Here is a 26,485-nt window from a genome sequence, read left to right as displayed (position 1 = left end):
TTGCCAAGGGCGCTTTCTTTTCGATTGTAATTGTTTTGAGTTTAATTCAACGAGAGCTCCTACCCCGATAGTCTGACAATAACGTCATTATTTTTGACCCCATGATTTTTTAATTAATGAATGCTTTATGTAAAAAATGCGGTGATGGTATATGATTCTACGATCAGAAATAATTGACAATACTATACTATAAGACCGTCAGGAAAGCATTTCCCTAATTCAATATATATTATGATGCATGAAATAAAATAACTCTAAAATAATAGTGATGAGCCCATGTGGGTCCCAACCCCCTCTATGGATACAGGGTTTTCAAAAATGGATTAACAATTTTGGGCCGCACATATTTTGATTGAATGCTTTCTTTTCTTGGTTGGATCTTGATAGAATTAAACGAACTGACACAGATGTAAGTTTTTTTTTTTTCCGAACGAAAATTGTATTCATTGCTTAAAAGGGTACATGAAAAGTACATATACTTCCGGAGCAAAGAAAATCGAAGTAGGGCGAAGTCTAGAATACTAAAATGTAAAGCCAAATTCAAAAAACAAGGATAATCAACGGAGCTCCAATAGGGTTAAGCACACACTTGTTCCATAAGAACGGATCTATCAAGTAAAATATCAGCAGCCAATCACTCGATTTCCTATCATTGTCAGTGATGAGTATACATTAGAAATTCCTTCTCTAGTAATTATAGTGTTGCCAGTTGATGGTGCACGCCTTGGTTTGCCTTCCTCTACATCATCGCTATACGAAAACAACCATAATGGGTTGAACAAACACAAATATAACATTTGGAAGAGAAAATCTTCGTTATTCGGCGAGACGTAAGAGCTCGTGTGAACACTATTAAAACTGGAGACAAGATGCCGCAACAGCTAGCTCCGTCACCAGGTTTTGTTGCTATATGCAAAGTCTGCATAAGTGATGTTCTTTGAAGCCTTATTGCATGACCTGTTTTAAAAGAAACCAACAGGAAAGATGGTTCAATTATATCCTTCACCGACTTAATATTTGTGAAAAACCATTGTCCCAGACTAAGAATCTAAGTACTTGGGTAGCTTCACCTACTCCTGTCGAGCTTGAACATAAAGTTGTCAAGCTGGTATTTTCTATATCCATTATCTTTAAAATTGTTTAGGTTGAAACATCTTTTCTTTTTCTATCTTGTCTTTACACAAGCAACAGGACAGCGAGTTGTTCAACATAAATAAAGAAGAAGAAAGATTTCACATGCAATTTCGGGAACAACACAGAAGATATTTCTAGGTAGCGTTTGAGGTGCACACATTTTGATGATGAAGTGTAGAGTCTTGTACCCTCAAGTTCTCATTCGTCTCTGCCGAAGAAGATGTCCTGAAAAGGCGTGCCCATCCGACTCAGAATTATTGATGTGAGACTCAGCTCTTTCTCTCTTAGAAAAAAAGGCAAAGAAAGTTGTGAATCGATGTTGCCCTTTGACAGTAGTAGGAATTTTTTTTATTAAATTCGCATCAATATGTAATTTTTAAAAAAGAACAAGAACAGAGAGACAATAACAAAATTTAAAGCATATCATCAAATGTAAAGAGATATAGAAACCGGCCTAAAGTTGTTGGCAAAGCAACCTCCACGCGTCGCTTCATGGTGGCCTGTGTTTCTGGAACCACTTGTTGCTCCTTTCTTTCAGGCCCTAAAGAGATATAAATATTTCAGGTTTCAAAAATTGGAGAATAGATTTTAAAGGGCAGATTTCAGGTTCCATATCTTAGAACGTGAAAATGAACTTGAAATCTGGAACAAGTATTTGTATTTTTCTTGTTCTATATCTTCGCATGATCCCATGGTATTTTATGGCTTTTCATGATGAATGTGTAATTTGGAACCATTAGTCCGAACTTCCATTTTCGGCTATATACATAACCGATGTTTTTACTTTGTCGATGTTTCATATTTTTTATGTGTCTAAACATGATTTATGATCAGTGAATTATAAAAATGAGGTGATAATTCACTGCAATCGTTCAATTAAGAATACGAGTGAAATCTAAATAAACCCTAAAGCAAATCTTAAAACCTATGTTAGAGTAAATTTTAGGTTCTAGAGTACCTTGGGAAAAAATCGATTTCTATGGGTGCTTGAAACTCAAAACCGCTCAGCCCCAATTAAACGGCACAAACCTACGACATCCACGGAGGGGCCCAGCCCGTCAGCGAAGCGTGACGTGCGCGCTGCGCAGCGGGACTCGGCACGGCGACAATAAATGGTGAAAGCCTCAAGTCCCTCACTAGTGACCGTTAACAGGGCAAACCCAAAAAGGACGACGATCCATGAAAAAAAAGAAAATGAAAAAGAAAGCAATTCAACGCGATGGGAGCGCATCGACTACTCCCACCCAGCTGCAGAGCCTACCTTAAATTCGTGGGCCCCCCCGCCCCTCCTCCTCCTCCATCGACGACAATAAATGGACGGCTCCGATGCTGCCCACCCTCACCGATCAATAATTTGACTAAGCTGTGCACATGGCTTCGGTCCTCAAGATGCAATAATTTGACTAAGACATGAGATAAATGGAGTGTCCCCACTCCCTCTCCCATCCACCCCTCTCCCATCCACATTCAATAAAAGATGTGGTTGGATCTAGCACCGCCTCGTTCACCTGCAATTGGCCAGGCATTAGCGGGTCGACCAAGCAACAACGCCGTTTATCCACGAACAAAAACTGTTCTTTTATGTAATTTTAATTCATGCTGCACCATCACTCCTACGCATAAGACAATCAGCCATGATTAGGCTGACACATCAAACAAATCAAGCGTAGCTTGACCAAGAGGGCATAATTACACTTTTCCTCCAAAAGTTAAAATTAAATTGATTCAATTAAAAAATTTAGGACTCGCATTCAATACTAACCGTGCAGTTTCCCAACAATACTAAAGAACCAATACCTCGTAGCCGGTTCCTTTCTTGAATTTGAAGCTATGCCCCTTCCTCTGCCTCCATTTGCGGTACCCGCTTCCCGAGCTCCAAGCACCTCTGATCAATAGTACCACCTCCTCTGCCTCTATTTTCTGCTACTGGGTCAGTCTTGACAGTTTAATCCCTCTCTACCTACACCATATTGAACTTCCACATAAGTCAAGGGCTGCAGATTAGTGTCCTGTTATCTAAATTTGCTAACTACAGAAAGAGACACAAGCATTTCCAATGGGACAACTTAGGGTCTGTATGGTAACAATTCAGAAAAAGTATTTTTATTCTCAAAGTGTTCTCAGAACACTTTGAGAACAGAAACGCGTATGGTAAAAAGTTATTCCAAAAATGTTCCAAAAACACTTTGAGAATAGAAACGTGTATGGTAAAAAATTATTTCAAAAATGTTCCGAAAACACTTTTGAGAAACAAAAACACTTTTAGAGCAAAAATGAGAAACAAAAATAAACTTATTTTTGAGTTTTGAAAAACATTTTAAAAACAACTTGAAGGCGAGCTTGTGCAAGCCACCATCTCTCACCATCGTCGGCGAGGAGTTGAAGCGGTTGCTGGCCACCGCTGCCGCCGCTGCAGCTTGCTAGTCGCCGTAGCCTCCGCCGGTCGCCGGCGGCCACCGGTTATAGATCCTTTCTTTTGATGAAAAAAGTATTTTTTTTTTGTACTTGCCAAACGCATTTCTGTTTTCGAAAATCGTAGTCGGAAATAGAAACACAAAATAATATTTATGTTCTAAATATATTCTCAGGAACAGAAACGTTATGATACAGACTCTTAAATTTCCAAAACGTACTAGAGGAAGGCACGTTACAGAACACACGTACATATACGGTTCTAATGTCCCAAAAAAAGGCACACATGTCCATGGGACAAGTTGGCCATTTTCACCTTCGTCGTCCGTAAATGCGGTTGAATTGTCAATTGTCCAAGATGACGCCATCTTGATTGCACCATGTAAAGTATGAAACTCAAAACAAATTGATGGAAGCCCGCCCAGAAGAAGCAACAACAACCAAACTGGATAATTCTAAATGACAGTTTTGTTTCGCTATAAAAGTTCCATGATACAACGTTGTTTTGTTCACTTAGAAGGGAAACAGAACAGAGAAATTTTCCTTTTCTGTCCAAGACATAAACATCGTTCATTTAGCAACTCAATCGGTCGGATGACATACAAATACGAACTAGAGTGTTCGTAAATCACACAACAAAACTAAATACGAATTGAAAAGAACAGAAGATAAATCCATAAGCTCAAGGCAGCGTTTTATTAGTCAACTACGTGTTGGCCAAATACATGAACACTTAGAATCACAACCTTGAAGCATCTCTCTATGGAGGTGAAGCTTCATCAATGGCCCGCAGACACTCCCTTCTAATTTATCCCAACTTCAAAGCTTCAAACCAGAACCATGCAACTTCTCGTCCATGACACCGTCAATTCTCTCCCCCATCTCAGCACTCATGTAATTCACCCAATCTCCAACCTCGCCTCTCCTGAAGAACCACTTGCTCTCGGCTCCATCCCCCAGCTTCCCGCTCTTATTCACCTCCAATGAGCTCAAATTGTCGAAGCTACACATCCTCAGTATACCCTCCACCGTCCCGTCTCTCAGTTCTTCTTCGCTGAATGGACACCCCACGAAATCGGCCAACTTCCTCACATGAGCATGCGGGTCCAATTTCATCTGTTCGTACGTCACGAACAATACCTTCTCTGGCTTCTCCAAGCTCGCTTTGTAATAACCCAGCACATGATCCCAGTAAGGCCCATAAGGGCTCACCCCTCGACAAAACTGGTCGAGGAACTCCTGGATCGGAATCTGGCCCTTCTCTTCCGGCCTCAGCTTGCTGAAGAAGTGCCACATTGAGACGAAGGTGTCCTTAGGGTTCCGACCCAGGTAAACCAGCTTGCACTTGGAGTCGCTCACCGACTGGGGAAGTGAGGAATAAGGAAAGTGGGTGGCGAAGAGCCTCGGAGATGCTAAAGCAGAGAGATCGGGATTTTCTTGCTCGAGATAGAGCTTGTGCTCCAAGAAGGGCACGAGCTCGTGGGAGTTTTGGGTTAGGAGAGGGTGGCGTCGTTGTGAGTTGGAGTTGGAGTACTTGGTACGGTTCAAAAGAGCGAAGAGGATGGCCTTTAGCCAGGTGGTGCCGGATTTCGGGTTGGTGACGAGGAGGATGTCAGAGGGGTGAGCTTGGAAGTGGTTTTGGCAATTGAAGATGCCATTCAACAGCCAAGAGGGGAACCAGAAGCCTTGGTACAAGTGGAGAGAGTTGCCGACCCAGTCTTTCTCTGAAGGGAGAGAGGAGAGCAAGTCCTTGAATGCTTGCGGCCTGTCGTCCTCTCGCAAGTACGTTAAATGGTCTGGAGGAGGAGATTGAGAGGCTTGCATGGTGGTGGTGGTGGTGGTGGTGGTGGTGGTGGTGGTGGTGGAGGAGGTGAAGAATTGGAGTGAAGAGTTAGATGATGTTTCTTAAATAGAGCATTCTTGCATGACAAATTAAGATCATTGCTGGGGCATGGTTTGAAACTTGAAACAAAATCTTAAGTGAAGATGGTGTTGGGTGTCTCATATAATTTATAAATTGAATGGGTTCGTTGATAGCATGTGCCACATTAACCACGCCATGTTCTAGTCCTCTGCTTCCATTATGGGGTCCAATATAGAAAATGTCATCCATTCGCATGGAACGGCTCATCACAAATAATTGGACCGGGCCTACAATTTTTTTTTTTTTAGGCGAATGACCTGTTGAACATTTGTAAAAATTTCGAGACGAGTGCGATAGAAGCTCTAGAACTTGTCTCGAAAATCCCCTAGAAAAATCACCCGAATTGACAAATGGGTCTTAGGAAATCTCATCCCCAAAGTCGACCCAGATCAGAAAGCTCTGTTCGTAGGAGTATTGTGGTTGATATGGAAGGCGCATAACCAGTGGGTTTTCCAAGCCAGACGACCCAACCCTACACTACAAAAAAACACCGATTTAGCCACGAAATATTAGCGAGGAAAAATTTTCGTCGCTAAATTGCGACGAAAATTGCGACGAAAATAACTTTGGTAGCTATTTGTGACAGATTTAGCGACGAAAAACTTCGTCTCTAATTCGCGACACGATTAGCTACGAATATGTTATTCGTCGCCAATTTGCGACGAAATAAGCGACGGAAAATAATTTGTCGCTAATTTGCGACGATAGTAGCGACGAATAAAATATTCGTAGCTCATTTGCGACGAAAATGGCCATGGAAAAGTGTGTGTTGCTAATTGGCGACGAAATTAGCGATGAAATATTTTTGTTGCTTATTTGCGATGAAAATGGCCATGACAAATTGCTTCGTCGCTACCGTTGGACAACAAAATTTCGCGACGAAAATCTTTTTTGTCACTTATTAGCGACGAAGTAGTATATTTCATCGCTAATTAGCGACGAAAGTATATTTCGTCGCTAAAATCATCTGCAGCAATTACCGACGAAATCTGTTTTCGTCGCTAATTATCGGGTTAATTATTTAGTTACTTTTTAAAATTTCTTCATAAATTGAAGACTAATTTTCAATGCATGCTAAAATAATTTAAAAAACGTTATTTTTTTAGCACGTCGTAAATGAAATCTAAATTTTAATGCATGACGTTTAAAGTTCGATTGAAGCACGAGACAGTTCTTATATTAAGAACTCATTTTTTTCTTTAAATGTTTCATTATCCAAAATACATATAAACATAGCAACCGAATAACCAAATTATACGCTGACAAAAAAAAAAAAATCCTCCCGAATACGAAGTTCAAGTCCTTCACTATCATTTTCCAGCTTATGTCTTAAATCTAAGTAAGTGTTTGGCTCCAGCTCCATGTGCAGATGGTCACATTTTGTGATGCACGATTAGTTATCATCCACATGTTGGATACACTCATTTTCTGTGATATTATTTTGTAGAAGAGTGATATCCATGAAATCTAAGAAATGTAGACCCAAATTTATGAAGATGATGTCAAGTGTGGCTTATTGGATAAATTAGCGACGGAAAAAACTGTTCGTCGCTAATGAGCGACAACTAAAATTTAGCGACGAGACTAATATATTAGTTCGTTGCTAAATTATAATTTGGCAACAAAAATTATGTTCGTCGCTAGTTAGTGACAAATAAATTCCTTCGTCGCTGACGAGACAATCGGCTGTTGGCGACGATTTTGAACTTTTTGTCGAAAATTAGTGAAAAAATGTTAAACATTCGCTGCAGCACCTCGCTTTACGAACCCAAAATTGGCACGGCCACACGCTTTCTTTTGCAGGCAAAAGCTTTTTGCCTCTTCAACGTTGAAAAGGAAAAAGGGCGCCTCTCCTTTTGAGAAAAAAGTCGGGCGCTCCTTTTGGTCGTACAAAGAAAGGAGGGGGGCCAGGAGCAATTAGAGGAAAGTAAAGAAAGCCTACACAAACCGTACCGACAAAGCAGAGAATAGTGGGAAATTAGTGACGAAATATCATAAGTCGTCGCTAATTAGCGACGAACTTGTTTCTTCGTCGCCAATTGTCTTCGAAACATGATTAGCGACGAAATACCTGTTCGTAGCTAATTAGTGACGACATACTTTTCCCGTCGCAAATCGAAAACTTCTCTCACCCTTGCATTTGCACGACGCTATAATTAAATGCCCACTTACATAATGTCACTTCCTCTGGCCACCGACATAATGTCATTTAAAGCAGACTGAAGAACTTGATGTGAAACTGAGTTTACGGACCGTACTACTGAGACGCTGAACCGCACTAATTGGGTACTTGAATGTTGCGACGGAAATTTATTCCGTGGCTAATTAGCGACGAAAATATATTTCGTCGCTAAATGTTCGTCCGAATTTTGCGAGGAAATTAGTTTCGTCGCTATGCAGCCACGAACGGTGATTTTCGTCGCCACTATTTACGTGGAATTTGGCGACGAATACGGTTGTTCGTCGTAAATTGGGTCGACAGATTTAGCGACGAAGGCTGCGGTCGTTGTAAATTAGTGACGAACTTCTGTTTCCGTCGTAAAATGGATTTTTTAAATATAGCGACGAAAATTTTTTTCGCCGCTAATTACCGACGGAGATTTTTTTCGTCGGTAATTACCGACGAAATTTGTCATGTCGTCGCTAATTAGCGATGAAATTTTTTTTTTTCGTCGCTAAGTACAAGTGCCTCACATATGTCGGAGAAAGTGTCTGCTCACCGAAAAGAAAACACCTCATCAGAAACTATCATAGCTGCAGGCGCAGCAACAAATGGCGATAAATCACCGTGAAAGAGGAAAACTTAGACTGCTTTATCTTCTCTCTTTAAAATCCCTTTACCTTCTCGCTTGTGAAAGTCTTTCGTCCGCTGTTTTCTCGCTTCTTTTTTGCCTCCCGTATTCTCTATTCCCATTTGTGTCTTATGGTAACGATGGAATAATTTGTTGTTATTTCACCGTTTTCTTCTATCAATTGCCATAAGTTTCATGAACCGTAAGTATTTGTTTTTTTTTAGGTACGTGTCCATTTGAAGGTTTCGCAATCCAAACGAGCGTCGAAATTTTCATCATTGACCACTTTCTCCTACAAAAAAATTCAATCGGATGGTTCCGTAAGTCTTGTCGACATTGTGATTTTTTTTTTTCAAAGTAAATTTGAGCTCATGGATTGAAATAAGTTAAGTTATCTCTGTAAAATGTGTAGTAATGCGAAATTATTGATAATATTTGTGACAAAATGTTTTTTTTGTTCATAACGGTAATTAGCGACGAATTTGCGTGACCGTCGCTAATTTGCGACGGAAATTTAATTCGTCGCTAATTTGCGACGGTCACGCTTTTCCGTCGCAAATTGGAGACGTACAAATCTGTCCGTGGGCGATGAGCAACGAACTAATTTTTTCCGTTTCTAAATTTGTGTGTTATGCTATTCCTAGAATAAACTGTTGTTTATTTCACCATTTTCTTCTATCAATTGCCGTAAGCTTCATGAATCTTAAGTAATTTTTTTTTTTTTTTAGGTACGTGTCCATTTGAAGGTTTCGCAATACAAGTGAACCTTGCACTTCTCATCAAATTGACCGCTTTTTACTATAAAGATTTAAGTCATATACCTAGGTATGTCTTCTTAACATAGTATTTTTTTCATTTTTTTTCAATTTGAAAGTAATTGTTTTGTCATAGATAGAATTTTAATTTTGACGATATTATGATTTTAATTAAGAATAGTAAATAGTGCAGATGGTATTTTTAATATTTGGTGAGATTTGTAATATTTGTACAGACACAATGCAAAGTGAGAGAGCTTGGATGTATAATAAGAACTTATCCGGACGACGAGGATTGACCGATGAGTTTCGTCTTGGGTTGGAACAGTTTTTGGCATTTGCTAGTAGTAAATTTGAGTTGATGGATGGAAGTAAGTTAAGGTGTCCGTGTAAAAAGTGTAGTAATAATAAATTTCATGAGTGTGATCAAGTTAGAGAACATCTTTGTAGATTTGGGTTCACTCCGAACTATTATAATTGGACTTGCCATGGTGAACAATTTACATCCGATGGAGAATTTCGAAGAAGTGATCAATTTTCAGTTAGGGAAGAATGTAGCTATTATAACCAATTGAACCCATACCAGAGGATGGTAATTGATGCAACGTGGTGAGAACTTCGTTTCGAAAACAAACCATGCGAGTACTAGTTTTGCTCCTACATTTGAACAAGTGGGCACTAGTTATGCATCACAATTTGAAGAGGCAGGAGTAACGGGTTCCGATGAGAATGTGCACAATGAAACTTTGACATCTAATCGGTTACGGGAAGTGTTGAAAGCAGCAGATGAACCTTTATGGGCAGGTTGTGATAACCACACTAAGTTATCGGTGACCGCGAGACCGTTAAATATCAAGGCAGAGCATAATGTGTCCGAGAATTGCTTCAACTCTTTTGTTGACGTAATGCGGGAAGCAATGCCTCGCGATAATATCATGCCGGGTGATTTTTACGACATGAAGAAGCTTGTTGATGACTTAGGTCTTCCAAGTTGTAAGGATTGATGTATGTAGTGGGGGTTGTATGTTATATTGGGGGGATGACGAAAATGATGAATCTTGCAAATTTTGTAGCCAGCTGAGGTACAAGATTAGCGGGAGGCGGGGTCGTAATCAGAAGCGTAGACCATACAAGCAAATGTTTTATCTGCCCTTAATCCCCAGATTGCAAAGGCTTTATGCATCTCAAGCCACCGCTAAACACATGACTTGGCATGCAAATCATGAAACTGAAGAGGGTCCGATGTGTCATCCTTCAGATGCAGAGGCCTGGAAATGTTTTGATAGAACATACCCCGAGTTTGCGATGGAGCCTCGAAACATCGGGTTAGGTCTCTGTGCGGATGGATTTGCCCCATTTGGAAAATCGGGAAAAAGTTATTCATGTTGGCCGCTTATCTTAACTCCGTACAATCCGCCACCCGGTATGTGCATGAAGACACCTTACATGTTTTTGACATTGATAGTGCCCGGCCCGCAAAATCCGAAAAAATTGATAGATGTTTATATGCAACCATTGATTGCGGAGTTACGACAGTTATGGGATGAAGGTGTTCTTACGTATGATGTTTCTACTGATCAAACATTTGTAATGAAGGCTGCACTTCTTTGGACGATAAATGACTTTCCAGCTTATGGGATGTTATCCGGATGGAGTACACTTGGGATCTTCGGATGTCCGATATGTATGGAAAGATCAAAGTCATTCGGATTAAAACACGGCAAGAAGGCCAGCTATTTTGACTGTCACAGACAATTTTTGCCCAGAAATCATACATTTCGAATGAATAAGAAAGAATTCATCAAAAATAGGATTGAAAGAACACCCCCACCATTGAGGTTGACTGGTGATCAAATTTGGGAGCGAGTGCATGACTTCCCGACCGTTGTTGAAAACCCCCATGGCACGACTTTTGCATACGGAAGCGCACATAAGTGGACTAAGCGCAGTATATTTTGGGATCTACCATATTGGAAGACCCATCTTATTCGTCATAATCTTGACGTCATGCACGTGGAAAAGAATGTTTTTGATAATGTCATCAATACCGTGATGGATGTCACCGGAAAAACGAAAGATAACTTGAATGCGAGAAAAGATATGAGAGTTATTTGTGATCGACCAAAGCACTAGATGCGGATGCAAGCAAAGGGGACCAAAACCAAAAGCGGTTTATACGTTGGACGAGGAACAGAGACGGGTTGTTTGTCAATGGTTGAAAGTCGTGCGATTTCCCGATGGATACGCTTCGAACATTGGGAGATGTGTTGATTTGAATGAATGCAAGTTGACAGGTTTGAAAAGCCATGATTGCCACATATTTATGGAAAGACTAATTCCAATAGCTTTCAAGGAACTTCTACCGAACTTTGTATGGGGTGCCATCACAGAGTTAAGTAATTTTTTGCATGATATTTGCTCAACGGTGTTAAAAACATCACACATGGAGAAGTTGGAGAGAGATATTCCAATAATTCTTTGCAACTTAGAAAGGATATTCCCTCCATCGTTCTTTGATTCAATGGAGCATCTCTTAGTTCACTTGCCTTATGAGGCCAAAGTGGCAGGTCCCGTCCAATTTCGCTGGATGTATCCATTTGAAAGGTAAAATATTTGCTTAATAAATTTGAAATTACTTTATTACTTATTATGTTCCGATGAATTTTTTCCTATTCCAAGTAGGTTCTTATATCATTTGAAGAGAAAAGCGAAGAACAAGGCATGTGTTGAAGCTTCAATTTGTAATGCATATATTGTAGAAGAAGTGACAACATTTGCATCATACTATTTTGAGCCGCACGTGCATTGCAAGCGGCGGAGAGCAGGAAGAAATGATGAGGGGCCCATTGATCCCAATTGCAAATCATTCTCTATTTTCAATTATCTTGGTCGACCAAGTGACGCAAGTAAGTTTCGTTACTTAACGGACCAAGAATGGCGAGCGGCCCATACATATATTTTGCTGAACCGTCCAGAAGTGGAGCCATACTTCAAGTAAGTGTACTTCTGCAAATATATTTATTGTGTTCCAAACATTTGCTAATATATAAATGGTATTTGTTAATAGGATTTTTCAAACTTCAATGTATGGACTACCACCAAATGAGTTTGACCGTTTGTGCGATGAACAATTTGCAACATGGTTCAAAATATATGTAAGTTGCTTATGGAGGAAAAGCAAGTTATTAATGTGTTATAATTCATTAATTAAAAAAAAAATTTGACTTTACGTGTGCGACTTCAGGTACACAGCAATCTTGATCAAGTCGAGGAGCAAGGATTGTTATATCATCCGTCATGAGGTCCACAAAGAAGGGTACGAACTTGGCCAGCATATTTCATAAAAGGGTACAATTTTCACACTCGAGAATACGGAATGGGAAAAGCCACAATGAATAGTGGTGTGTGTGTTCGGTCATCCAATGGTGGTAGTGCGAAAGATGATTTTTATGGCTTGTTGGATGAAATCATAGAGATAGAGTACCCTGGACCGTTAATGCGAGTTATCTTATTCAAGTGTATGTGGTTCGACCCCGTAAGAGGAATGAAGGTGCATAAGAAGTTTAATCCGGTTGAAGTAAATCACAAGAAAAAATATATGAAATATGAACCATTTGTGTTGGCACAACAAGCAATTCAAGTATATTATGCATCATATCCTAGTTTGAAACGCGACAAAGCCGATTGGTGGGTCAGTATGCAAAACCAAAGCACGAAGGAAAATCGAGGCACATTGGAAAGATACAACGTATCAACAAGAGGAAGTTTCTGACACGATTGAAGTTGAGGAATATAACATTCCAACTTTACGAGATCCATGTGGAGCAGTCATAGATGTGGATGAAATTGAAATTCGCGAATCAAATGTAGGTGCTGATGAAGAATCTGATTTTGGGACAGAGGATGAAGATGATACTCACGAAGAAGATGAAGATGAAGATGAAGATCAAGACGAAGATGAAAGTGAAGATGAAGATGACAATGAAGACGAATATTAGACCTTTTGCCACTTTTTTTTTCATGATATGTGTACTTATTATTATTAGTACGACATTTGTTAATTTAAATGTTATTATTATAATTTTGTTGTGAATATTATTATATATTTTAATTGTTATGATGTGGAAGACAATTGTTATGCGTCGCCAAAGTTAGCGAGTAATATAAACTTGATGGCTAATTTTGCAACTAAAAGCAATACCGCACAAAATTTAAACAAAAAGGAATTTGTCCCGGAAATAGCGACGAAAAGAGGGTGCGCGTGGCAAAATTAGCGACGACACATACTCTCCGTCGCTAATTTGCCTTATAAATTGGCGACAAATAGATGATTCGTCGCTAATAATAGTACCCAAATAAATTAGCCACGCAAAGTTTGTTCGGTGGAGACTATTAGCGATGAACATAACATTCGTCACTAATTGGCCACGAAAAAACAAGTTCGTCGCTAATTTGAGACGAAATAGGGTGCGCGTCGCGAAATTAGCGAGGACACATACTTTTCGTCGCTAATAATAGTCCCCAAATAAATTAGCCACGCAAAGTTTGTTGTGCGGAGACTATTAGCGACGAACATAACATTCGTCACTAATTGGCCACGAAAAAACAAGTTCGTCGCTAATTTGAGACGAAATAGGGTTCGCGTCGCGAAATTAGCGAGGACACATACTTTTCGTCGCTAATTTGATAAATTGGCGACGATTACATGATTCGTCGCTAATAATAGTCCCCAAATAAATTAGTCACGAAAACTTTGTTCGTGGCGGACTATTAGCGATGAACATAATATTCGTCACTAATTAGGCACGAACATACGAAATTCCTCGCTAATTTGCGACGAAAGATGTTATCGTGGCAAATTTACTTCTTGGCAAGTACCGACGAAAAATGTGTCCGTCGCTAAATACTGAAAATTTCGCGACGAAGTAACACGTACGTTGCTAATTAGCGACAACTAATATAAATCGTCGCGAAAGACATAGACATAAATTAGCGAGGAACAACGTCGTTCGTCGCTAATATTGTGTACATGGTTCACGGCGACAGTGTCCCTAATTAGCGACGAACATATTATGTCATCGCTAAATGTATTGGTGAATTCGCGACGAAAGGGCTATTTGTAGCTACTTTAGTTCATACAAATTAGCGACGAAAATATTCGTCACTAATTATTTCATTAGCGACAATTTTTTTTTTTCGTGGCTAATTAGCGACGCTGATTTTAATTCGTCGCTAATGTACTTGGTTTAAATTGGCGACGAATTTTTTAGTCCGTCGCTAAACGTCCACAAAAAACTTAACTCCGCAATGCCTTTTCTGCTTTGGCCGTGTGAAGAACAACCCTAATAGCCCGAGTGCCTCAACTCGCGTCCTTCTCGCTCGTCGCCTCCTTGCTAGGGCTTCAACTTCGACACCGGGAGCCGCTGGAACAGATCTGGCGGAACCATTGACGAGCGTTCACGTCGAGACACCCATCAAGCTGGCTATAGCTCCGGTGTTCGCTCCGTAAAAAAGTTCTCGTCTTCGGTGAAGTCCAGCGTTGAGGTGAGTCTCCGATCTCCGACCGGGTGTCGCCCTATTTTGCATTCGATCTTCGAAATTCTCTAAGTATGTGTGCCGATTCCACTACGGTAGCGGGATTTGGGAGTTGGTGCTAAACGAACGCAAGCGACATTGTCAAGGGAAGGTGGGTTTGTCGAGTGGGTACTGTAAGGTATTCACTTCCCCATGATTCTCTTGGAGCAAATCAACACAATTCTTTTTGGGCACCTCTTTTAAAAAATTGCGTGGAAGTTGTTGGGCATGCTCTTGATTTTGCATCATTGGTAGAAAAGAAAGGCAATTTCTCATAGGACAGACAAAGAATGGGTGGGGTCGTGCGGATTACATACGTCCATGAAAACAAATCACAGGATAACCAAATGAGAAAGGTCAAAGTAGTTATTGAATGCCATAAAGTACTTGGGCATTAGGTTGGAGCCGACGCAGGCCGTATAACGGTGACTCCTATCCGATTACATCTCGATTTATCTTGAATTTTTTTTTTATCTATCTAGTTTAGTGAATAATTTGGCCGGACTATAGTTTCAATTTGGTGGGTTTTGTTGGCATATAGAACCGGAAGTAGTACATTAAAATATTGGCGGAGATAAGAGAACAATTGTTATTTCATGGAACAACTGGTGGGGGGGCATGGCTTCATTGTGTCCATCTTCCCCACAAAACACCAAACGCTAAAATTGCTGCACGGACCAATGGTGGTGTGGATGCATTTTGGATTTACTCAGTTTTCTTCACAACGAAAATAAAAAAATAATAGTGATAATAGAGTCCGAGCCGTCTTGCTTAGTTTCAATGGTTTTTCGACCACACCCACTCCAATTATTTTCAAGTAGACCTTATGTATGGACTACCGAATGGTATTTAGGATTGAATGAAACCGCCTCGTCAAAAGTTGTACTTGGCATTTGTACGCTTATTATACTCGGTATACATGCATCGATAGACATAGACATCATGATCTAGTCGATCTCATCATCGTGGTTTATGAAACCCTTTTGGTGCACATGTGTTGAATTAATGCAGATTTCTTACGTGCTTTCTTTCCTTTCGGGTTTCAATTCCCTTATCCTCGAGACGCCCTTTATCAACGAGGTGTCATCGGAACCATGAGAATGTCAATTTTAACTTTTCTGAATTGAGATCAATCATCAATAGACACTTTCATCAATTTTAACTTTTCTGAATTGACAATTTTAATGCAGATTTCTTATGTGCAGCGAAAGCTCCACTTGTGCAAAGGAAGCCATTGAAGCATAGGGATTACGAAGTGGACCTCCAATCTCGCTTAGCAAATACCCAAGTGAGTTTTAACTCTTGGCATTATGCTTTCTATGGTATTGGTCATATTACTTAGATGGAACATTATGATTAACTACCTATTCATTTCCTTATCGGAGATAACCATTGATTCTTTCGATTTCTCAAGTTTCTCACGTGCTCTCCGAACCAAAATGGTAAGCTTTGAGATGTACGTCATTATGTGTCCCTAATACATTGTGTCTATTTTTCCTGATATTTCTCTAACATTTCTATTTCTCAGTACTATAGACGTGGCGGTGACATGCGTGGTGCATTTTCACAAGGAAGCCGAGGAGCCCCTTCCCATTTGTCTACCCCTTCCTCGTCCTCGTCCCCGTCCCCATCCCTACAATCTTCCCCTTCCCTTTCATCTCGCCCTCCACCACTACATGGTACCCCTCCATCTGCCTCGGTTCCACCTTCTCCAGTGGAATAATCGAATGATCGGCAGAGCTTAGCTGCAGAACATGGCCAGCGTGTGATATGCCCACTGGGAGACTCGTAAGTACTTCAATTTTTCAGTAAATGTAATATTTAGGGTATCATTTGGGTGGTAGATATGGATGTCAAGTGAACTGTCCTTGTTTTCGGATTTGAAGATGCTACGGAGGTCGTGCGGGAACTTAATAAAATAGTGAATAACTATTGGAGAGGCCCGTGGATTAGTTACGATGGTGCGCCGGAAGAAGTGAAAGAGTTGTGGTGGAACGAGTTCAAGGTAAGTTTTCTGTTTGAATTTTCTCCAAAACTAAGTTTGGCGTAAATAAAGCTAGTTGTTTTTCTATTCATTTCAGCGGAAATTCAGCTGGGATGAATCGCAAGAGCATGAAATTAGAAGAATATTTAAGAAAAAAGTTGGTGATCACATCCGCAATGTGATGAATAAAGCAAAGACAAAAAAGGTGAAGCCACACTTTATTACCGGTGAAGATTGGACTGAAATGAACAGAACTTGGGAAGGTGAAAAAATGAAGCAAATAAGTGCACAAAATGCCAAGAATCGAGCTTCCGGTTCGAGTGAAGGGTCTTCAAGGCCTCGCAACATATGCTTGGGGTTCTATCAACATTGGGGAGCATAGAAAAAGATTGGTAAGTTTGTTAAACATGTTGTAAGTTAATTTGATTCAATCACTCATTTATGTTTCAATTTGGTAGGCACATGATTTGGGGATCGAACCAACGTATACAGCCACATTCGAACGTGTTTTCCAAAAGAAAGATAAGACATGGGTTGGCGACCGAGCGAGATCCGAAGGTATGTGACGTTATACTTTTTGACTTTATGGAAACTAGAATCAAAACCATGAATGCTTGCAAAATTTTAGGCGATTACATATATGAAGTTATTTTATTTTCATAAATATTTTGATGTAGGAAAAATATGATGAGCTTTTAATGAGTGCGGCTGGTGGCGGTGATGGTGGAGATGCGTCTGAGCGAGCAGCCGATAATACGGCTATATGGTTGGAGGCGTCGGGTGGGGTGAAGCGAGGAAAAATATATGGGTGGGGGAACTTGTCAAGGGAATTGGTCGGAAAGGATGGTGGAAGTTCATCCTCCAATGCGGGTGCTTCAAGGAGGAGACGACTCGATGATGAAACAGCACAACAAGTGAGCCGACCGACACCGATGCTTGCAGAGAAGGACGAACAAATGAAACGGCAAGAAGAACGATTGTCACAGAAGGATGACCAAATCAGATCTCTGCAGGCTCAAATGGCAATGGTGTTGCAAACCCTCAACATAAATCCAGCTGAGGTTCCTCCTGTACCTCCGGGTAATCAAATAGGTCATGGGCACGACGAGGAGCAGCGCAATGACGATGACATTGATGCTGAGGCTCTTCTCCGTGATTTAATTCCATAAACAGTAAGTTAGAAAGGTTTTTGCAGCTGTCTATAGCTTTATTGATTTTTATTAGTAATGTTTTGGAAGGCTTACTACCTTTGGTTATAATCCTCTATCTCAACTATATGTAACTTTGAAGCTCCCTCGTTGTTTCTTTTCATGCGCCTTCAAAGTTTACAAATATATATTGCCTGAGTCATTGGAAAAACCATTACTATGCCATTAAGTTTTTGACCCGTTTGTTTCATTTAAGTCCTTTTCCACCTTTAATGGCCATTACTGTTTCATTTTTTCCTTGCTTGTATTTTGCAAATTTATCATTGTCGATATTGTACCTCAGGTTTCGTTGTTTTGTGCACAGCTACTTATTTCGTTGCATGCATTGAATCGCAGATTAGCTTATATATGCATTGTCGGAGAGACTATTCTCGCTTGAATTTTGTGCTTGCTAAAGGATGGAACTGCTCATGTTATATGCTCTTTATGCACATGCAGAGGCTAGTCATCCAACTTACTCACTGCTATCTCAAGCAATGCACAACAATTTGTTAGTGCAGAATTTGTGCTTGTAAATATGTAGTTTTGTTTGCTTATTTTCCTGGGATATCTCGTAATCTGTGCAGATTTCTAGCAGAAGAGGAACTGCAGTTGACAAGGTGTTCCTTTTCAGCCTGTTTCATTTTTCATAAATTTTCTTATGTTCATTGATTTGCTAAATGATGTTTTAGTTGTCTCTATTAGTATGTAGGGCTGTATTGGTCAGTCCAGTCTGCTAGTTAAAAATCTATACTAAAACCTACATTCATTTTTACATTTCCATTTAGTGATGACTAATGAACCATTTAATCGAGCTGTATAAGCCATTCACTTATGATGTATCCCTTTCCATTATGCTGGAGTCAACGTTAACCGGCATCTTCTCTTTCTTTACCTTTGCTGTTTCCTTTTTCCACAGGATCTAGTTGAAAGACTTCGACAGAAAGTAGCTGCTGCGGATATGTCTTCAAGATTGGCTGTGGAGTTATAAATACCAAGTTAACATGGAGTAACCAAAGGGTAATGTAAACATATATTGTATCAGTTAGCATTTGCTTTGGGTTAAAATGTTATCAGTTCTTTGGTATGCTTCAATTAATTTCGTCATGTGCAATCATGAGAGTGTTTTCTCCATTACTTTTGGGATTTCCATTAGGAAAATCTAATACTGTATCATTTCTATTAGGATTTCTATTACTATGTGATCTTTAATTCTTGTGAAAATACGTAGGTGTACTTATTGTTATTTGGTTTGGCTAATATTTTCGGCTCCATTTTGCTGAATATGGCCAATTGCTTATTCCAGTTTCTTTATTCTCTCAGTCGATCGAGAGAGAGATAAGACGGTCTTGTGAGTAAAGCAGATTTTGTATGTGCAATTGATGGAATCAGTTTAGGTGGTTGCTGTTGTAAGCACTTTCTTTGTTTTAGTGGTTTAAAGCTCTAGCAAAAAAAAAAGCTGCACTATGTAGATGTTGAGCAAGGAAAGTGACTATTGACGTGTGCTCAGTTTCCCAAGGCATTGGAAATCCAGACCAGCTCAGAGAATCACTAGTGGTAGCGCGACATGCACACATTTTCTCTGGTCTTTTATGTTGCTATAATGCCATTTTCTCAGGCCTTGATACTTCATAGTCTCTATGAATACTTTTTGTAACCGAATGAGCCAGATGATTTTGAACCAGGGGGAGTTTTGGGAGTATAAACTTGTACATCTTGTGTTTGAAGTTCGGTTATTGTTTTCTACTTCAAGTGTTGAAGCAGTTTTTTATCCTGGGCCAACGTATGTACTGTTTACCAGCTGCAGGATATTTCATCCTTTTCCTGGTGGATTTAGTTTCAGCATCACTTTCAGAACTTTTGTAATTTGCTTAGTTGTATATTTGCTAACTCAGGTGCAGTAAATTTCCACATCACAGAGAAGATGGCTGTTCTATCCACTATAGACTCCAGAAATAGGTAAATGCTGGCACATGTTGGAAGGCCACTGTCAAAGATACCTCAAGTAGATGGGCAAACTCCTGATCCTTATGACGAGATGCTTTCTACTCCCAATGTGAGCAACATTTAACATATTACAACACTGAATTGAATGCTTCATCCTCTCTTCTGCTTTTTCTAATAATATAATTGTCAATTTTCCTTGTTCATGCGTTTCCCTTTTTCATGCTGTGGGCAGGAAGTTCCATAGTTGCCTTCAGGATCCATGTCATGAGCACATATCTTGATAAACTATATGTAATTGCAGATTTTAGCAAGTCTTCATGAGGTGCAACGGTATACCATGATCTGACCTAAAATTCCAAATAACCACCCTCCTCCCACCTCAAAAAAAAAAAAAAAAAAAAAGAACTTAAAAATATTGTTATCCATACCGTGCCCTGCATTTAAGGCTGATTCAATTTGAGATGAGCAACTTTCGCAAGAATAAGGGAGATAACGAGCAATCTCACTGGTTGGTTCCCTTCTGATGTGGTTTCTTTTCTTGGCATTGCAGATTTACAATTATGAAGGAGTCGTCAATGAAGATTACAACATTGCTAGTACACCAGCTCAAAATGGTATTTGCGACTTTTGCAAGTTTATGACATGTGAGCCAGTCCTTTGGTGTCACTAGTATATTACAAGACTCAGATGATCTCCCTCTTGTTTTTCTTCAGAGTTACAGGGAGCTACTCCTGCTGTTGGACTTCATAATGCTGTTGGAGACGATGAAGATGAAGATGAGCCACCGTTGAATGAAAATGATGATGATGAGGATGATGTGGATGAGGGAGCTGAGGTAAAATACTCAGCACCTACTTCTAGCTCAATTTGACAAGATGACAGTTGCTTCAGGATGACAATGATGATCTGCCTTGGAGCTATCATACTTTGTTTAGGTAGAAACTATGTTTTCAGTTTGTAGTTTTGTGTGTCTAGGTGACACGGACGAAGAGCAGGTGGAAGTGCACACTTGAGGATGGCATAATGCATACAAACAATAAGGATATCCTTTTCAATAAGGTCAGGTTCTAGAGATAATCGATTGCACTTTTTCATACTTCCTCTGTACTCTCTGTTCGGGATTTCTATTAGGAAAATCTAATATTGTATCATTTTCCTTATTGATGATATAGATGTAAAGATATACTGTATCGGTCGATATTTACTTTGGATTAAGATGTTACAATTTCTTCTTTGGTGACTATAACATTTGTCCTTGAATATTTACTTGTTATTACTTGCTTACTCAATGGTAAATATAAATTCTAGAAATTTATTTTGCTTGTACTTAGATTTAAAATCAAAGAATGAAAAAATTATTTTACCATACGATCATCACAAATTATAAAATCCTCCCGCGCCCGGTCGTCACTAAATTCGTCGTCCGTTTTTTCGTCGCAAAATTCATCTCTAAATAATAATAAAAAATCGTCGCAAAAAAGAATAATGTCGTCACTAATTTCAGCCACTTCGTTGCTATTTTCGTCACAAATCATTTTACCCACAAAACTTTCCCACGCAAGTGCCACAGATTCGACCACGAATACAGCGACGTCCTCCAATTTTCGTCGCAATTTAGCGACGAATATTTCCAATATCGTCGCTAAATATTTGAACAGTAATGTTGCTTTAGCGACGAAAAGGCAACGAAACGTAATTACCGATGAAAATAATTCGTCGTCAACTTCGTCGCCGAACTTTGCGACGACCAAGTTCGTCGCTACTTTGCTACGGAAAACTGTTCGTCGCAAACCTATTATTTGCTACTGAAAAAGCTTCGTGGCAAAGTTCGTCGCCACATTGCGACACATGTGTTCGTCGCTAATTTGCCATGGAACATTTACGTTGCAAAGTTCGTCGCTGAACTGTTGGTCACTAATTTGTTATAATTCGTCGCTAAATTAGCGACCAATAACTTTTTCGTTGCTAAGTTGCCACGCACGTATTCCGTCGCAAAATAGCGACCATTAATTTTTTCGTCGCTAATTTGCCACGCACGTACTCCGTCGCAAAGTGAGTCGGTAACTTGCGACGAATAATATCGTCGCTAATTAGCGACGAATATTTTTTCGTCACAAATTTCGTCACAAATTGGCGACGAATAGTTAAATTTTCGTCGCTAAATTTTGCGACGCCGTATTAGCCACGAATAGTTTTCCGTCGTAATTTTCGTCGCAAAATAGATTAGCCACGAATTATTCCAAAATTTGCGTCGCTAAATTCGTGGCTAAAACCTTCCATTTTTGTAGTGCTAGAGCATACGTAGAAGAAGCAATCTTGATGAATAATCTTTATGCGAAGTCGAATCCGAGAAAGGGAAGAACAGTAAGAGGAAACAGACACCCATCGGCACAGTGGAGCCCCCCGCCGACAAACGGCTTCAAATTTAACGTGGACAGCTCATGGTGCTGCTCTACCTTGATCGGTTCAGTCGCGGGCATATGCACGAACAGTCACGGCCTCATCACGGATGGATTCGCAAAGGAGATCCACGCCCTTTCCGTCCTTGTCGCCGAAACCCTAGATGTGAGGGAGGCACTGTCGAGGCTGAAGAAGACGAGGTGCACGAACTGAGTTGTGGAACTGAACCGAGTTGTGGAACTGAACCGGGCGTGCAAATATCAACAGATAATCCATCAGTGGTGAACTACTTATCGGGCCGACAGGAAACTCCATGGGCTGCTCGACCAATTGTAAATGATTGCATCTCACTATTGGCCCAGTTGCAAAACGTTACTGTTATATTTGAGCCCAGAGAATTAAACCAGGCCGCGGATTGGGTGGCGAAGGCCCACAGAACAGACTCCCTTCCGCCTTATTGGATTTCCAAACCTCCCCATCCCCTATGGCTGATTTTATGTTTTGACTTCGGAAACTCTTGTTGTACATCTTCAATTTAGTAATGAATGAAGTTTATTTCGACCAAAAAAATATATATGTATTACATTTTTTACCAAAAAAAAGAATATATATTGCATTAACATGGGTCAAAATGGATTAAATGAGTCATTATGGGTCGAACCATATTCGAGTCGACCTAAACCCGACTCAACCCATCTACATAATATTTTTCCATTTCTTTTCTTTTCTCTTTTCTTTTCTTTAGTTTTTCCCCCTCCCAACTTAGGGCCATCCAACTCTCGCTCGCTAGGGGGAGGGCACGCAACCTCTCTCCCATATCCGGCAAGGGCGTCGCCGCCCTAGCGTAGACCTGGCGAGAATCGCAACGCCCTCAGCGGCAGGCATTTGCTGGTTTAAGGTATAGCTTCTAGTCCTGTATAGGTACAATGTTGAGGCACCACCGGTTTGGTTAAAATTGATGGTGTAATCAATTGAGCTTTCTTGTCTCTTTGCTACGGTGCCTTCACTCTCCGCTTATGAAAATTTGATAAACCACCTTAATCCAAGAAGTCTAGAAAATTTTTCTAGTCCCAAAACTTTTCTTATCGGGATGGGCGCTAAGAGTGATGTCGGGATTGATGAAAGGGACAAGAATTATCATATTTTTCTATTTGAGTTTTTTTGATAAATAAAATAACGTGCCTTTTGATTAAATTCATGTGTATAATTTTTTTTAATATGAAAAATTCTGCTTTAAAAGCTAATGTCATGTGAGACGGTCAAAGGGCGAAACAAAATGCAAACAATCGACGACAAATAAAAACTGAAAATAATCTTGATACAAAGAATTTATGCAATTTGGTTCAACGTGTGAACTTTATGGAGAGAAATTTACGAGATATTCAACTATAATCAATAAGAGGAAATTACAATCACTCAATACACAACTCTCAATTGTCAAAAAGACTCCAATTTGCATAGGAGAATTACAAGAAAAAATCCTAAACATATTATAATTATGCCAATTCAGTTATAAACCTTTTCTTTTGACAATTTAATCTTAAATATTTTGCATTTGTACCAATTCAATCCATTTAGCTAGCCGACAGAGACGTGGACAATTTGTAATAATTTTTATTTATATATTTATTTTCCTTTCTCTTTCTATTGTTTTTCCCTACCATTATGGCCGGCAAGCCGTGATTGCCAAACGCAGTTAGACTAGCCAAGGCTCGCCGGGCACCCGGCGAGGCGATGAACCCCTCACCCGCAGCCACCTTACGAAGATCCGGGTGAGCCTAGCCTCACAGGCCACAGTGGCAACGGAAAAAAAAAAGAGATAAAGAAAGGAAAAAGAAATAAAAAACTATTAAAATACTACTAAAAATTTCTATGTCACTGTTTGCCTACCAGACTGAATTGGCACAAATATAAAAATTTTAGGAGTGAAATGACATAAAAATACATATAAGATTGAATTGGTATAATTGCAATAGATCTAGGCTTTTGTTTCCCATAATTGCACTTGAAATGTCTCACAAACACAAATTATCCTCCTTGAAACAAAACCAAACGTATGTTAACCCCAACAAAACCAAAAGAATCAATTTCACAGCATCACAATGTATACATTCCCCCAATTGCATGTGAAAGATCAAATTCAATATTATTCAAGCAACCAACAGTAACAACATGTGAAGCACGTGACGCATGCTCTACCTCCAGCCTAGTGCACCGTGACAACCTAGATGATCTATAGCACGCACCAAAGGAGGTACTTAGAGATCTTACAGGCTGAACATTGAAGCACCTTGAAGCTTCCTCGACTCAACTCCCTCGAGCCACTCACAACAGCCGTCGTCTCTTCCATGGATCTCCATCCGGACACTTCCTTCGATGCCTCACAAATCATCCATCTACACATCTGCGTTCAACAACCGCTCCAACTCATCCACTCCTGCTGACCACCTCGAAACTTCAGATAGAGTTCTCGCATCGAAACATCTGCTAGCTGCGAGGGAATCCAAGATATGACGGTCACACCTCTGGCACTCTCCTCATCTCTAGGTTCTCCATTGAGCTCCATCTCATCCACTCCCGCTGACCACCTCGAAGCTTCAAATAGAGTTCTTGTATCGAAATATCTGTCAGCTGCTAGGGAATCCGAGATATGACGGTCACATCTCTGGCACTCTCCTCATCTCTAGGTTCTCCATTGAGCTCCATCTATTTCTGGACACCGTCCATACCTTTCTCTGCAATCGATCCCGTAGCCTCAAAACATTCAGCATTCCCTGGCTCTGACTTGAAATCATCAACGGAGGAGATGCCATGAGTTCCGCTTTCACCCACAGATGCAGAGTCCAAGTCTTCATCGGGACATGAAATATCCCACCTAGCCCCAGCCTCATCGGAATACACGTCACTCTTCATTGTCCATTCCTCTGTCAACATTTCCATCTTCTCGTCATCGTATTCTCCCTCCCACTCACTATCAACCCCTCCCTCGACATACAAATCAATCAGTCCTCTATTAGATGCTAGTTGCACCATTCCCTTCACTTGCTCATCATTTTGGATCTCTATGAGCAAATCGCGGTATACGCCAGGAGTCTCATGCCACATTTTCTTCAAACGAAACCTGAAAATTTTCACGTCAGCAATCAATCCTTCATATGTCACTGAATCGGGGGTGACATCTTGGTTCTCTCCCTTTATTCCACCAGCAAACCCAAATCCCTCGCTGGACTTCTGTACTCTAAGGTGGAATCGGATTGTGAAGGAAATCTGTGAAGGAACAAGTTCAGTGGGATTGCCAAACAATATATGCAGTTGAAACATATCAAACGTTTTGCATATTTACCCAAAAATCCTGTACGGCACAGATACCATGTGTTAGTTACAAACAAATTTAGGATTAAATATTTAGATGTCTAGCAGAATATCCGTAGTGCTTATTGGATTTTCAATCTAATGACTAAGTTTCAACTTTAGATAAGTATGTGATGTAGATTTAAACTAACATACTGCGTGCATGAAAATAATTAACATTTAAATGATTTTGTAAGATCGTCTTATTGTGAAACATTTCAAATTTTTATATAATTGAACGAGAAATATTGACACACTATAAAGATATTGGGGAAAATTATCAACAAAATAAAATCATAAATCTATTGTACGGATACCAAATCAGTCCTAAACCTTTTAATTTGGTTAATTTAATCCTAAATATTTTAACAATTTGTCAGTTTAGTTCTTCCGCTAACTTTGGCCACAAATCACCGACGTAGACACAATTGTTGCTAAGGCAGACAATTTAAAACTTTTTAAATTCTTGTTAATGTTTTGACTCTTTTATTTTATGTTCGTTTTTGCAATGTGGTAGTGCAGGCTGCCTTGCCCAAACATGGGGGAGGCCTTCACGGCAAGGGTCTCGCCTGGATTTGGATAAGGCCTTTGCACCCTTGACCTTGGCCGGATAGGGCCTAGGTGGTCGGGCATAATGAAAAAAATACTTATGCAAATAACATAATAATTAAAAAAAATTGTCCAGATTAGTGCCGGTTGTGCTTCTTGGGATTGATGTCATTTATATCAGCACTTTCCAGTCAAAATTGACCGAAAGGATTAATTGACAAATTGTGAAAAGATTTAGGACTAAATCAGCCAAATTAAAAATCAAATTGGCATTCGTACAATAGATTTAAGTCTTTTTTTTCATAATTATTTCAAAGAGCGGTAAACATATGCATGGAAAGTGAAAGAAATTTTCAATTACTACCTCTCGCTCGACGTACAGATGAATGAATCCTCTCCTTGTTGCAAGTTGTGCTATCCCCTTCACTTGCTTATCACTCTTGATCCCTATGAGCAACTGGCTGTCTTTACCAGGA

General features: G+C 39.9%; 2 protein-coding genes across 2 annotated transcripts in view; both read right to left on the bottom strand.

The window, feature by feature from the left end:
• LOC115727986 (disease resistance protein L6-like) overlaps nucleotides 1-26,485 on the bottom strand; it is a 449,825-nt gene that overhangs the window by 199,571 nt on the left and 223,769 nt on the right. The window lies entirely within an intron of this gene.
• LOC115733776 (cytosolic sulfotransferase 5-like) lies at nucleotides 4,353-5,387 on the bottom strand. The gene has a single exon (XM_030664397.2). It carries the CDS (start codon nucleotides 5,368-5,370, stop codon nucleotides 4,366-4,368), a length of 1,005 nt encoding a protein of 334 aa, XP_030520257.2. The 5' UTR covers nucleotides 5,371-5,387; the 3' UTR covers nucleotides 4,353-4,365.

This window comes from Rhodamnia argentea, chromosome 4, assembly GCF_020921035.1.
Source record: "Rhodamnia argentea isolate NSW1041297 chromosome 4, ASM2092103v1, whole genome shotgun sequence".
Classification (NCBI taxonomy): Eukaryota; Viridiplantae; Streptophyta; class Magnoliopsida; order Myrtales; family Myrtaceae; genus Rhodamnia; species Rhodamnia argentea.
This window is presented reverse-complemented; position numbering and strand designations above follow the sequence as displayed.

What these genes read in the sequence shown, in the direction of transcription:
- LOC115733776 (XM_030664397.2), bottom strand. Translation starts at nt 5,370, where the DNA reads ATGCAAGCCTCTCAATCTCCTCCTCCAGACCATTTAACGTACTTGCGA.